Source organism: Bos javanicus, chromosome 6, assembly GCF_032452875.1.
Source record: "Bos javanicus breed banteng chromosome 6, ARS-OSU_banteng_1.0, whole genome shotgun sequence".
NCBI lineage: Eukaryota > Metazoa > Chordata > Mammalia > Artiodactyla > Bovidae > Bos > Bos javanicus.
The window spans coordinates 103,866,774-103,881,783 of NC_083873.1; the positions used below are offsets into that span (position 1 = coordinate 103,866,774).

General features: G+C 43.8%; 1 protein-coding gene across 3 annotated transcripts in view; it reads left to right on the top strand.

Annotated features, from left to right (window-relative positions):
* Window positions 1-15,010, top strand: part of EVC2 (EvC ciliary complex subunit 2) — a 173,203-nt gene that overhangs the window by 59,023 nt on the left and 99,170 nt on the right. For all 3 annotated transcript variants that reach the window (XM_061420782.1, XM_061420780.1, XM_061420781.1), the window contains exon 9: window positions 506-645. In XM_061420782.1, coding sequence (XP_061276766.1) covers window positions 506-645 — 140 coding nt within the window. The remainder of the gene's footprint in view (window positions 1-505; window positions 646-15,010) is intronic.

Genomic DNA, 15,010 nt, shown 5'->3' on the forward strand with positions numbered 1-15,010 from the left:
ATGTCACTTCCATCTGACAACTCTATATTCTGATTAGAAGCCAACTAGATCCATGATGTTGAAGTCCATCTGCCATCTGTTAATATTCTTCTGCATCACGATGACGATGACGATGATGGTGATAATATGATGGTGTTGGTGGCGATGATGGTGGTGATGGTGATATATGATGGTTTTGGTGGTGATAATGAGGATGGGGGGACAATGATGATGATGGTGAAATATTTGTATTATATCTTTATAGTTATAAAGCTCTTTCTATCCCCTGCTTTGTTTTATCCACACAACAAGTCTGTGCAGGGCTACAGGAATTATGATTCCATTTCTTTGATGAGAAAATGAGGCCCAGGAAAGTACAATGTTGTGCCTGAGTCTTGTCTGCTCACCAGTGGTGAGGCCAGCTAGATTCTCTGATTACAGATCCCCATGTTCCCTCATGACTTTTCCAGCATGTGACATTCACAGGAAGGCCCACTCAACTGTTGTTCCTGAAATTCTCTTGAAGGTTCAGCATCACGAAAACAAGCTGGAGCACTCCCAGTTCACCTCAGCTGATGGTGTGAATGAAGATCTCGCTCTCAATGACCAAATGATTGACATTCTATCTTCCGAGGACCCCGGGAGCATGCTTCAAGCCTTAGAAGAGTAAGTATTCTGAGTCACATTATATTTCTGCAGGTATCATGAATGTTCTATCTACAGCAGCATGAGAGCAAATGCTGAGAATATTTCATTCATTAATTCATCCCACTTATCATTCATTTGTCACTCAGTAGTCGTAATCTTTGGAAGAAAAGTTATGACCAATCTAGACAGCATATTAAAAAGAAGAAACATTACTTTGCCAACAAAGGTCCATATAGTCAAAGCTATAGTCATGTTTGAATGTGAGAGTTTGACTATAAAGAAAGCTGAGCACCAAAGATTTGATGCTTTTGAACTGTGGTGTTGGAGAAGACTCTCGAGAGTCCCTTGGACTGCAAGGAGGTTCAACCAGTCCATCCTAAAGGAAATCAGTCCTGAATATTCATTGGAAGGACTGATGCTGGAGCTGAAACTCCAATACTTTGGCCACCTGACGTGAAGAACTGACTCATTGGAAAAGACCCTGATGCTGGGAAAGATTGAAGGCAGGAGGAGAAGGGGAAGACAGAGGATGAGATGGTTGGATACCATCACTGACTCAATGTACGTGAGTTTAAGCTCTGGGAGTTGGTGATGGACAGGGAAGCCTGGCGTGCTGCAGTCAGTGGGGTCACAAAGAGTCTGACATGACTGAGCAACTGAACTGAACTGAACTCAACTGAGTCATAATCAAACAACTGCCATGACCTGAACACTATGCTTGGTATTTAAGAAAAAAGATAGAACATAGTTTGAGCTGTGAGGCAGTCTGACCTATTGGGAAGACAAACACAGAAATGGAAGTGACCATGAAAATTTGATGAGTACCATGCTAAGACTGGGGCTCGCCGAACACAAAAGAAAAGGTAATTACCTCTGAGCAGGTCATAGAAATGCTTCCCAGAGGAAGAGATATTTTAACTAATTCTTGAAGCTTTTCAAGTAGATTAAGAGAAGAAAGGCTTTTCAGGCAGAAAAAAGGGCAGATGTCAAGACAGGAAATGAGCAAGTTATATATGTTTGGTGAAGTGTCAGTAACTCAGTATGATTGATGTAAGGATTGGGGTCTTGAGTAGTGTAGTGAAGGAAAGGAAGTGACATATTGAGAGAGAATCCAGACCAGGTGATATGACTGTTGGCTAAACTGGGTTCATCACTTTTCTTTTTGTCTATTTATCTATTTATTAACCTTTAAGGACCAAGATCAAAGTATTTTTATTTTATTTTTTTACTTATTGAATTAACGTTAGTTTATAACATTTTGTAAGTTTCATGTGTACCACATATTTCTACCTCTGTATATATACAGAAGTAGAGTATATTTATGTATATATTTAATATTTAATATATGTATATATATTTATTATTTATTTATGTGTATATATCTATATATATGTATATATATGTGTGTATATATATATATATACACAGAGAAGTAGAGTATCTGTGTGGGTATCTACAGCATGCTCACCACCAAAAATTTAGTTTCCATCCATCACCGTACAGTTGATCTGCTTTATCCATTTCATCTTCCCCCAGCAGCTTCCTCTCCAGTAACCACGATTCTGTTCTCTGTATCTATGAGTTAGTTTTTCTTTGATTTTGTTCGTGTGTTTTCATTTGTTTTCTATATTCCACAGATGAGTGAAATCATATGGTATTTTCCTTCTCCATCTGACTTATTTCACTTATATAATACCCTCAAGATCCATCTGTGTTGTTGCAAATGGAAAGATCTCATCTCTTTATGGCTGAGTAGTATTCCATTATCCATTCATCTGTTCATGGCCATTCATCTGTCATCCATTATCCATTCATCTGTTTATGGGCATTTAGGTTGCTTCCATAACTTGGCAGTTGTGAGTAATGATGCAGTAAGCATGGGAGTGCATGTGTCTTTTCAAAATAATGGTTTCATATTATTTGGTAAATACCCCAGAGTGGGATAACTGGATCATATGGTGGTTCTGTTCTCAGTTTTTTGAGGAATGTCGAGACTATTTTCCATAGTGGCCATTGCTGTTGTTTAGTTTCTCAGCCATGTCTGACTACTTGTGACCCCATGGACTTCAGCATACCCGGTTTCCTCGTCCTTCACTGTCTCCAGGAGTTTGTTCAAACTCATGTCCATTGAGCTGATGATGCTATCCAACCAACATTCCCACCAACACTCACTAGATAATAGTCCTTCTCACAGGTGCAAGGTGATCTCTCACTGTGGTTTTAATTTGTGTTTCCCTAATAATTCATGCTGTTGTTTTCACTTGCCTGTTAGCCATCTGTATATCTTCTTTGAAAAATGTCTATTCAGTTCCACCCATGTTTTAGTGGGTTGTTTTGTTGTTGTTGAGTTGTATCAGTTCTTTATATGTTTTGGATGTTACTACTTATTAGATATAATTGCTTGCAAATATCTTCTCCCATTCAATAGCTTTTTAATTTTGTTGATAGTTTTCTTTGCAGTGCTGAATCTTTTTAGTTTGCTGTAGTCCCAGTTGTTTATTTTTGTTTTTGTTTCTTTTGCCTGAAGAGACATACCTGGGGAGATACTGCTAAGACTCATGACCAAGAATGAACTGCCTATGTTTTCCACTAGGACTTTTAGAGTTTCAGGTTTTACATTGTAGTCTTCAGTCCATTTTGAGTTGATTTTGGAGTATGATGTGAGGTAGTGGCCTAGTTTCTTTGTATTTGCATGTGCCTGTTCAGCCTTCCCAACGTCATTTATTGAAGAGACTATCCTTTATCCATCGTATGTTCTTTGCTGCTGTGTTGTAAATTAATTGTCCATATGTGCATGCATTTATTTCTGGGCTCTCAATTCTGTCCCATTGATCTATGCTTTTGTGCCAGTACTATGCTGTTTTGATTACAGCTTTGTAACATAGTCTGAGATCGGGAGTTGTGATACCTGCAACTTTATTTTTCTTTACCCTCAGGATTGCTTTGGCGGTTCAGTCTTCTGTGGTTTCATATAAATTTTAGAATTTTTGCTCTATTTCTGTGAAAAATGTCCTTGAGATTTTGATAGGGATTTCATTGAATCTATAGATTACTTTAGGTAATATGGACATTTTAACAAGGTCATCCTTTCAATCCACTAGCATGGAATATCTTTCCATTTATTTGTGCCTTCTTCAGTTTCTTTCAACAGCACTTTGTACTTTTCACTGTCCATGTCTTTCACCTCTTTGATTAAATTTATTCCTAGTTATTTTATATTTTGTGTTGTAAATGGGATTTACTTCTTCATGTCTCTTTCTGGTAGCTCATTGTTAACATATAGAAATGCAACAGATTTTTGTGTGTTGATTTTGTACCCTGCAACTTTATGTGTTTGTTTATTATTTCTTTCAGTTTTTTGATGGCGTCTTTAGGATTTTGTATATATAAAGTCATATCATCTGCAAATAGTGACAGTTTTACTTCTTTCCTTCCAATTTGGATACCTTTAGGTTTTTTTCTGGCCTCATTATTCTGGCTAGGACTTCTGATAACTGTGTGAAATAATTTCTCCCTTTGTGGGTGTGTGTGTGCTCAGTCACTCAGTCATGTTCCACTCTTTGCGACCCCATGGGTTGTAGCCTGCAAGTCCATGTAATTTTTCCTGGCAAGAACTGGGATGGGTTGCCATTTCCTCCTCCAGGACATCTTGTTGACTCAGAGATGTAACCCACGTTTCCTATATTGGTGGGTGGGTTCTTTACCACTGAGCCACGAGGGAAGCCCCTATTTCTCCCCTTAAGTCTGTTAATAATTGTTTTATATATGTTGGTGCTCCTATGTTAGGTGCAAATACATTAATAACTTTTATGTCTTCTTAATAACTTTCCCCCCTCATAATAATATACTATCCATTTTTGTCTTCAGGTCTGTTCTGCTTGGTATGAGTATGGCTACACACCCTTTCTGGCCATCATTTGCTAACAATTTCATCCTCTGTTCCTTCGCTTTGAACCTGTGTTTGTCTGTAGAGCTGATGTGGGTCGCTTGGAGGCAGCATGTAGTTGAGTCCTGTTTTTTAATCCATCCAACCACTCCATGCTTTTTGACTGGTGAATTCAACCCATTTACATTTAAGGTTATTATTGATAGATGAAGACTTAATACTACAATTTTGTTTTCTGGTTGCTCAATCTCTCCGCTGTTTTTTTTTTTTCTCCTTGTGTTTCTGTCTGCTATTTTGATTTGATGGTTTTCTCAGTGTCCTCTTTTTTATTTTTTGTCTTTCTCTTCTAGATTTATGTTTTGTTGTTACCGTAATGTTTGTGTAAAACTTCTCGTAGATAAAATAGTCCTTCTTTTCCTGATGGGGCTTCCCAGGTGGCTCAGCGGTAAAGAATCCACCTGCAATGCACGAGATACAGGTTCGATCCCTGGGTCAGGAAGATCCCCTGGAGAAGGAAATGGCAACCCACACCAGTATTCTTGCCTGGAGAATCCCATGGACAGAGGAGCCTGGCGGGCTACTGTCTGCTGCTGCTAAGCCACTTCAGTCGTGTCTGACTCTCTGCAACCCCATAGACGGCAGCCCACCAGGCCTCCCCATCCCTGGGATTCTCCAGGCAAGAATACTGGAGCGGGTTGCCATTTCCTTCTCCAACGCATGAAAGTGAAAAGTGAAAGTGAAGTCGTTCAGTTGTGTCTGACTCTTTGCAACCCCATGGACTGCAGCCTACCAGGCTCCTCTGTCCACGGGATTTTCCAGGCAAGAGTACTGGAGTGGGGTGCCATTGCCTTCTCTGTCTACAAGGTTGCAAAGAGTCAGGCATGACTGAGCACACACATGCTGATAATATCACTGTGTGGGTTCCATCTTTTTCTTCTTCCCCTTTTATGTTTTTGTTTTTCTCAAATTATCCATTTTTATGTTGTGAGTTACGAAACTGAAGTAGTTATCATTGTTTCTTCTGCTTTCCCCCCTCCTTTAACCTTTATGCTGTAATGTTTTAAAACCTATTTTGGGGAAGAGTTCCAATTTTCTCATTCTGTTTATCACCTTACTCAAAATTTTGGGTACTTTGCCTTTTTGTTTCTGGTCAAAAGGCTCCTTTCAACCCTTCTTGTAGGCCAGGTCTAGTGGTGATGAACTCCCTCAGCTGTTGTTTGCCTGAGAAAGCCTTTAATTTCTCCTTCATATCTGACTTATAACCTGGCTGGATAGAGTATTCTTGGATGACAGTTTTTATCTTTCAGTGTTTCGAGAATGCCATTCTGCTCCCTCCTTGCCTGTAAAGTGTCTGCTGAGAAACCTGCTGGTAGCCTAACAGTGATTCCTTTGTAGGTTGCTGTCCTTTTTACCCTGGCTGGCTTTAAATTTCTTTCCTTCTTATTGACTTTCAACAATTTTAATGTAATGTGTCTTGGAGAAGGTCATTTTGCATTGAGGTAATTAGCTCATAGGTTTGTCTAATTCCTTTCCTAGCTTTGTGAATTTTCTGTTATTATTTTTTAAATAAACTCTCTGTTCCTTTCTTCCTCTCTTCCCTGGGATGCTCATCAGCCTAACGTTACCCTTCCCAAACGAGCTGAATAACTCTCTTAGAATTTTCCTCTTTTTTAACATCTCATTTCTCTTTCATCTTCTTACCAGTATCATTTCTAGATGTCTATTTTTGGGTTTGCTAATTCTCTCTTCCATGTACGCTGCTCCATTTCCAATGTTTTCTAATGCATTATTTACCTTGCGTATGTGTTCTTCAGCTCCAGAACTTCTTTCTGATTCTTTTTTTGAATTTGGTAAAGTATTCCTCCTGTTCATTAATTTTGTTTCTTGGTCCACTGAACTGCCTTTCTGAGTTTTCTTCACGACAGCTACTTTGAATTCTTTATGCGTTAGATCTCAGTATTCCGTGACTCTGAGTTTGGTTTCTGAAGAATTGTCATTTTCTTTTTGTGGTACATTGTTTCTGTGGTTCTTCGTGGTGCTCGGTGAGTTGTTCCTCTGCCAGTGCACTTGAAGGAGCAAACATCTTTTTGATTGATTCTGAGCTGCCTCTAGATATACTTAAGAATTAACACTTTTCATCCTTCCCAGGTGGCACTAGTGGTAAAGAACCCGCCTGCCAGTTCAGCAGACGTAAGAGACGTGGGTTCAGTCCCTGCGTCAGGAAGATCCCCTGGAGGAGGGCATGGCAACCACTCCATTTTCTGACCTGGAGAATCCTCATGGGCAGAAGGGCCTGGTGGGCTACATTCCACTGGGTTGCACAGAGTCAGGCACAACTGAAGTGATTTAGCAATAGCGATAGACAGCAGTCCTCCACTGCCCTTGTCAGAGCTGTGGCTCCGTGTCCTCATCATCACGCCTTGTGCTTCTGGTTACTTGGTGCCTTGCTGTTGCCAGCATCACTGGTGCTGCTACCAGGAAGAGGGCCTCTTCTGCCACCTCTGGGAACCCCTGAGTTGCAGGCGCAGCCACCACAGGGGGAGGGTTCAGGTGGGAAGGAGCTGGAGTCACATGGACACCTCTAGCAAGTCCAGTGTTGTAAGGTTTATGGGCTCTCCTGCTAGAGGTAGAGAGCTGGGGGACCAGAGTCGTGGGTAACTCAGAGGCTGGAGGGACAAGGTCCCAGGTCTGCTGTCACTGCCCAGTTCCCTGCAGCCATGGCACTGCTGCAGCCAAGCTGTCCTCATCTGTGCCACCTCTTCCTGGTGCTACAGGGCACCAGGGGCTGTGGGCTCATCTGCCAGGGCTGGGGAGACCAGGACTACAGGCATCAACTCTGCTGTTCCCCTGGGTGTGCCTCCTCTGTCTGTTCCTGTGTGTCCACCTTTGGATGTACAGGTGTGTGGAATTCTCTGACATCCTGTTGGGCGAAGACACCTTTGTTGCCTTGTGGGTGTTTTACTGATGATAGATTGAAGGGGGAGGCAAAAGGGAATGTCTCACTCCACCATGATGCTGATGTCCTCCACCACAATCCATTTCTTTTTATTTATTGAACCTAGAGTGTTTTGCCTGCATGTGTGTTAAGTTGCTTCAGTCACGTCCGAGTCTTTGCAGCCCAATGGACTGCAGCAAGCCAAGCTCCTGTCCATGGGATTTTCCAGGCAAGAATACTGGAGTGGGTTGGCATGCCCTCTTCCAGGGGATCTTCCCAACCGAGGGATCGAACCCGTGTTTCTTACATCTCCTGCATTGGCAGGTGGTTCTTTACCACTAGCACCACTTTGGGAAGCCTTTCTAGTGTTCTATGTATGTGTAATTGAACATAGAGCCAGACACGGTTCTAAGAACTTTACAAATATGTGTAATCCTCATAAGAACCCTAGGAAGCAGGTAACGCTCTTTTCGCCATCTTACAGATGAGAACTTAAGGTTAAGAGGCTTGCCCCAGGGTACACGGTAGTCAGTGAGAGGACAGGTTTCAAACCCACTCAGTTTCTCCAGGCTGGGCACATGGGTCACAGTCTGCTGGCTGACTGTCACTCAGCCCCATAGTGTTCTGCTCAGTTACAAGCTCAGAGGCACAATCGAGCAGCTGTGTGATCCTATCTCCCTGGAAACAGGTGGCTCATAGCGATGGACCCAAGATCCAACCAGAAACGAGAGTGTGGCCTCCTTATCTTTAGAGGGACTGTTCATTGCCGGGAGAGGAGAGCTCTGTTGTGTCTGATTCCCAGCACCTTGTGAGCTAAGGGAGTGTTCTAAGTAGAGAGGGATTTTCCTCCTGCTTGAAAGGGGGCTCCTTACCAGCTGAGTGAGCGCCTTGGTGCAGGCCAGGTTGCCAGCTTCACAAGTCCTAGGCTGACTTCACACCCTGCTGGAATCGGGCCTGCTAATCCATTTCTGGGTGTCAGGGTTGTGCAGCCATTCAGATGTGATCCTTCATTTTAGCTTAATTCCCTAATCAGAATGCCAAGGGTGACAAGTTTAAATTTAACCACACTGTCCGAGAGGGTGGAAAGGGAGAAAGGGGCAGTCACTGGCAGAGATTTGTAAATATCTCCAATGATACGGCACTAGTGGTAAAGAACCTGCCTGCCAGTGCAGCAGACATAAGAGACGTGGGTTCAATCCCTGGGTTGGGACGATCCCCTGGAGGAGGGCATGGCAACCCACTCCAGTATTCTTGCCTGGAAAATCCCATGGACAGAGGAACCTGGCAGGCTACAGTTCATGGGATCACACAGAGTTGGGCACGACCCAAGCGACTTAGCACTAATGATATTAAGTGGTATGAGCAGATGATTATTAGTGTATTTCTTAACTAACAGTCTGTTTTCTTCCAAAACTTGAAAATGGGTAATGTTGCGGTCCTTTAATGGACCAGAACCTGGTGGTCCGGAGTCGACGATAAGAAAGTGAAAGAATTAAAAAGACTAATATTCCTTGGGTTATGTGGAAAACCAATAAAGCCCTAGAACAAGGCTTGTACCACTCACGAAGGCACAGGGCATCCTCTCGAGGAGGTCTTGAAAGCCCGGGCAGGAAAGTGAGCTCGGCAGGTTTCCACGGTCCAGAGAACTTAGTCAGAGAGAGAGAGACGCAGAAAGAAGGACGCAGGGACCCAAGTTGATAGTGGAACAACGGTGCTTTACTGAACTCTGTGTGAGTATATATACTGTTTTACAAGGTAGCTTTTTCAGCAAAGATAAAGATCAAAAGACCAGACTTACAAGTTACCAAGGAAACAAGGAGTAATAGGGGTCATAAGGCCAGAAGACAATCCATATCTTAAGAAAGAGGGTCGTGACTAATCACTTTCACCGTATGGAAAAGTTAATGAAGGAAATCCATGCATGCATTCCATCCCATGACCTCAGTCCTGGGAGCAGTGTGCCGTTCCACTCGTTCCTGTTACCAGGAACTGATAAGGAACAGAGGGCTCATGAGAGACAGAAAACAGCACACAGGAATCCTACTGTTAAACGTTCCCTGACAGAGATTTGGTTTATGTGATCGTCACTTAGATATTTAATTTTTCAAGTAGATAGGGCTCTAGCCCCTTCTAACCTGAGTAATTAGTGAAGCCAAATCCAGTCTCTTTACCCCAACACTGAAATTGTATCTCAGAGATAGAGTTTTGGGTAAAGTAGAAAAGAACAGCTTTATTACTTTGCCAGGCAAAGTGGGCTACTGCCCTCAAAACTGTGTGTTTTGAGCTGGAGTGGGTAGGGAGGAGTTTTCTTTTTTTTAACACTAATGTATTTATTTGGCTGCACCTGGTCTTAGCTGTGGCGTGTGGGATCTTTAGTTGCAGCGTGTGAACTCTTAATTGTGGCATGTAGAAATTAGTTCCCCGACCAGGAATGGAACCCAAGGACCCTGCACTGGGAGCACAGAGTCTAGCCACTGGGCCACCAGGGAAGTTCTAGAGGGAGGAGTGTTACAGTAATGGTTCAAAGAGGGCGTGATCAGCTCGTGGACCTTCTTCTGATTGGTTGGTGGTGAGGTAAGTGGGAGTCAGCATCATCAGCCTTCTGGTTTCAACTGGTTTGGGGTCTAGTTGCTTGTGGACAACACGTACCTTTAATTTCTCCAAACTGATGGGGGTTTCAGTATCTGCAGAACAGCCCAAAGATATTGTTCTGTGTATCCCTTGAGGGGCAACCAGGACTCTGCCCCAGGGTTGCTCTGCTGTTTCTTTTAAGGGTTCCTCAATTGTCTCCCCATTTCCTCCCTTCTCTAATTAGCATCTGTTTGAACCTGCTGTTGGAACTCAGGAAAGATCAGGGAAACTGAACAAAATCTACTTCCTGTAATAAAGAAATAGGGGCCACAGAAAGACTTTTGTGCCCAGGAGTCCCTCAGGGTCTTGCCTGGTATGGTTAATACTATAAAATAAGAAAGCATTGATCATCCCAGCTTTGTTTTAGATCCAAGAAGTGATGGCCTGTGACAAGGAGAGTCTTCCTTTATCCTTATATTTTATAAATTATTTTTAGCTGCTGCAATTTGCTGATACTTGTGTGTGAATGTAATAGGGAAATTGAGGTTCAACAAGATTTTATTCTTGTAAATCACTTAGTAGCTCTGGACTTATATTTCTCACTGGGAACTGATCTTATTTTGTCCAAAGAATATTTATCATTGATTATCAAGCATGACCTGGAAGTTCTAACTAGGGAACTAAGTTTTCTCCTCCCTTCCTTCCCCCATCTCTCTGCCCTCGCTCCCCATCCCAACATGCAGTTTTTATTGAATGCCAGTTCTGTTTCAGGCATTGTGGTTGGATGCTTGTTTTGGGACCTGGCAATTATTTACAAAATCCCAGCATTGCCAATTACTTTTCATCTTTCCATCTTGACTTATGTCAGGCTTAGAAACTCCCAGAAAGAAAATGTCACTCAGAATGTCAGGGGCTTAGTATGCCTGGGAATCTGTGATGACCTCCCCACTAAACATAGATTGTTTTTCCTCCAGCAAATCACTTATCCCATTTGTAATTGTTCCGTGAGGTTTAGCTGGGATTCTAAACATGCTGGTGATTTGATTGTCACCTCATTTCCGAGACCCATCAGAGCCATAACTTTGCCCTGTTTTGCTGATTTATTTTTCTCAAAGAGCATTTCCTTGGTTTGCTTGGTTGTTTATCTTTTACATTGTTTATTCATAGGCTGCCTCAAACAGAGAGGATTTGAGGAAGGAATATTTCCTCTGATTTTTATCAGGCTCCCTGACTATTATAATGGAGGTGGCTCAGCCCCAGGTGGGCTGGGGCGGGGGTGGGGAGGGGGGGAAGGAGGAACTGACCATGACTGGCTGGTCCTGGAAGTTTCCGGAACATGGCATGCCCACAGAGTTTTAGCTCCTTTCTTGTTCTTGCCCTGACCACTGCCAAGCACCTCATACCCCGATTTTTCTTAATTCTCACAACAACTCTAACAAAAGAAGCTGATGTTCCAGAAGGTTTATTGGTTTTGCCTGAGGTCACACAAGAGGTAATGGATTGGTCCCAGGCCTGAGTGCTTTCAAATTCACTCTTCTATTGACAGAACAGCTTTTTAAAGCTTGAGCTTAGGTTTTTCTAGAGAGGAAAAGAAAAATAAGAAAGTAAGTCTAGGTCTGCATTTATTTCCTCTTTTATTAAATGGAAGCTTATTGCTGTCTTTTAGGGATACCAACATGACCATGTAAACTGCCTCAAAATTTTGTTTTGTATTAAGTGTGTGTTCAAAGAGTATTTGTAAAACCAAGGCTTTTAAATACATGTAGAGGCATACCAGAGATACCAGAGAGTTAATGTGGCTTTGGTTCCAGGCCATCAAGATAAAGTGTGTTCCATGAATTTTTTGGTTTGTCAGTGCATAAAAAGTTATGTTTCCATTATACTCTTGTCTATTAAATGTGCAATGGCATTATGTCTAAGAAAACAGTGTCTATACCTTGATGTAAAAATACCTTATTGTTAAAAAAATGCCTTTGATTTGAAGTAAGAGACAGAACTTCCTCTCTGTTGAACCCTTCAAGGCCATTGTGGGGTTATTAATTGGCCTCGTTTCCATCTTGTTGTGTCTGAGAGAATATGGAGGCCTGAGGAAAGGGAGAGAGGTGATGGAACAGCCAGTCAGCGGTGCAGACAGAACACACAGGGTATTTATCGGTTGGGTTTGCCATCTCGTATGGGCGCTAGCGTGGTGCTACGAATCAATTCCAGTAGTATTGTCAGAGATCATTGATCACAGATCACCATAAGAAGTATATGATAATGAAAACATTTCACATATTGTAAGAATTGCCAAAAATGCAGCACAGAGACAGGAAGTGAGCAAATGATGTTGGAAAAATGGTACCAATAGACTTACTCGACACTGGCTTGTCACAAACCTTCAGTCTCTATAAGGCATAGTAGCTGCACAGCTCAGTAAAGCAAAGCCCAAAGATCTGCCTGTATCAAGTCGTTTTCTATGTGCCACTCATAGTATATGTTTTTTGTATACATACTGTGGTTAACTTGATGGCAAAGATTAGGAGAAGGTGCAAGCCTCCTCAAACCAGACCTCCTGGGATGTTTTGTAATTCTGTCAGATGTCCATCTTACAGGCTTCATATGTACACAAGGAATCAAGGAGCAAATGAGGGAGACTCAGCAGGATCTGCTGAGGGGTCGAGAGTGGGATTTGAGGAAGAAAGAGCCATCAGAGGTGATGCTAAGTTTCAGCCTGATCAACTGGGAGACTCTGATGTTATTTCCTAAGATGAAGAAAGAGGACAGGGTTGCATCTTGAGGAAAAGACTGGAAGTTAGTTTTGGACATGGCAGCTGAAAGGTGCCTTTGAGACACCCAGATGACAACGTAAAGTGGGCGGTCAGCTGCGTAGGTCTGTTACCAGGTGGAAGTCTGGATGGAGGTGCCAAGTAGAGGGGGTTGATGGAGGAAACTATGGGGAGGACAGGGAGGGGAGGGAACCAGCATGGTCCCCTAAAGAATGCCAGCATTTAGAAGTCAGAAAGATAAGAAGAACCCAGGAGAACAAGGAGGTTCTCAGGAAAGTCATGAGAAGGCGGCTTCCAGAAAAAAAAAAAAAATGGGATGACGGACCATGTCTAGTACTGCCTGGAGTTCAGTCAAGTGTCTTGATTTTGGCCACTGGGATATCATTGATGATCAGAGCAGCTTTGGGGGAGAGGCAGAGGTAGGAAGCCAGGATAGGATGAGTAGAATGGCAACAAGATGTATGGACGGCTTCTTCAAGGTGCTGTGCTATGACGGGGAGCAGAGAAATGCAGCCGGAGCTTAAGAAGAACATGGAGCCATGAGAGGGAATGCTTAAGGCTGATGCCAGAGCATCTTAGCATTCTGATGGGGATGGTCCAGCACAAAGGAGGGGAGGTGGAGGGTGCAGGAGAAACCAGGGATAGTTGCAGAGAAGAGGTCATTCAGGTGTGAGAGATGGAACCAGGGCTCCATTGGAAACGCTGGAGAGGCATATCACCCATCACACAGGGAAGGAAGACCCAGAGCAAATGCAAATGCGTGCAGATGTGTGGTGGGACCTGTAGAGGTGTAAACACAGCACGTGCCTTTCTGAAGTTTCTCAAGGAAGTACCGGTAAGGACACCAGGGAGGGGAAGCGTGGGGAGGACCGTAAGAAATATGGAACAGTCCTGCCAGAGGAAGAGGTGGTTTACTAGAGAAACCCCAAAGAATTACCAGGCAGGTGGAGGGCCCATTTGAGGCCAGGGGTTCCAGCCTGCCTGGAGGAGGCACCCTCCCCTGCAGAGACTGCGGAAGGGTGGTGGTAGAGCCCAGGGCTTAGGAACTCAAGCTCAGCAACCCGACTGCCTGGTTTGGGTCCCAGCTCTGCCACTAGCTCTTGGGTGACTCTGGTTCCCTTATCTATAAAATGGAGATAACTGTGCTTACCTCAAAGGGTGCTAGGGCCATGGCCAGCCCCCTGCTCTGCATGGTAAGGGCTTTTCCAGGTGAGCAGGAGAGGGACAAGGGGAGTGTGGTGCCTCCTGTGGCTGCTGTCATGAAGTACCATCAGCTAGATGGCGCCAAGCAGCAGAAACTTATTGTCCCACAGTCCTGGAGATTGGAAGTCCAAAGTCAGTTCCACTGGGCTGAAGTTGATGGAGCTGCATCTCTGTAAATCCTCCTGGAGAGGGTTGTTCCTGCCTCTTCCAGCATCCAAGGGGCGGGGCCCAGCAGTCCTTCACTTGTGGCCACATCACTGCACAGTCTCTGCCTCCATTTGGCTTCTCCTCTTCTGTATGCATCCAGTTTCCCTCTGCCTGTCTCCTAGAAAGACACTCTTGATTGGATTGAGGGCCTACTGGATAATCCAGGATGGTCTCCTCAAGTCATGGTCCTTCACTTACATCTGCAAAGACCCATTTTTCATAAAAGGTTGCATTGACAGATTTCTGGGAGGACCTGATGTCTTTGAATGGCCATTATTCCAGGAAATGATCAGGAAGTCTCAGGAGAATGAGGGAGGAAGTGGAGGCTTGAGGACTCATAGGAAGAAGTAAGAAGTGGGTTGGAGGGTTCAAGGAGGTGAGTCATAGCATTGTTTCTGGAATGTTCCTGAGGGTTCTCTTCAGACAAGGGCCATTGGAGATGGTCTTCTCTCCATTAAGAAGTGGTTGAGGGACTTCCCTGGTGGTCCATGGTTAAGAATCTGCCTGCCAGTGCAGGGGACATGGGTTCGATCCCTGGTCGGGGAATAATCCACATGCAGCAGGGCAACTAAGACCGTGTACCACAACTACTGAAGCCTGCACGCTAGAGCCTGTGCTGCACGAGAGAGCCCACAGCAATGAGAAACCCATGCACCGCAATGAAGAGTAGCCCCTGCTCACCCCAGCTAGAGCCCACAGCAATGAGAAACCCATGCACCGCAATGAAGAGTAGCCCCGGCTCGTCCCAGCTAGAGCCCACAGCAATGAGAAACCCATGCACCGCAATGAAGAGTAGCTCCAGCTCCCCCCAGC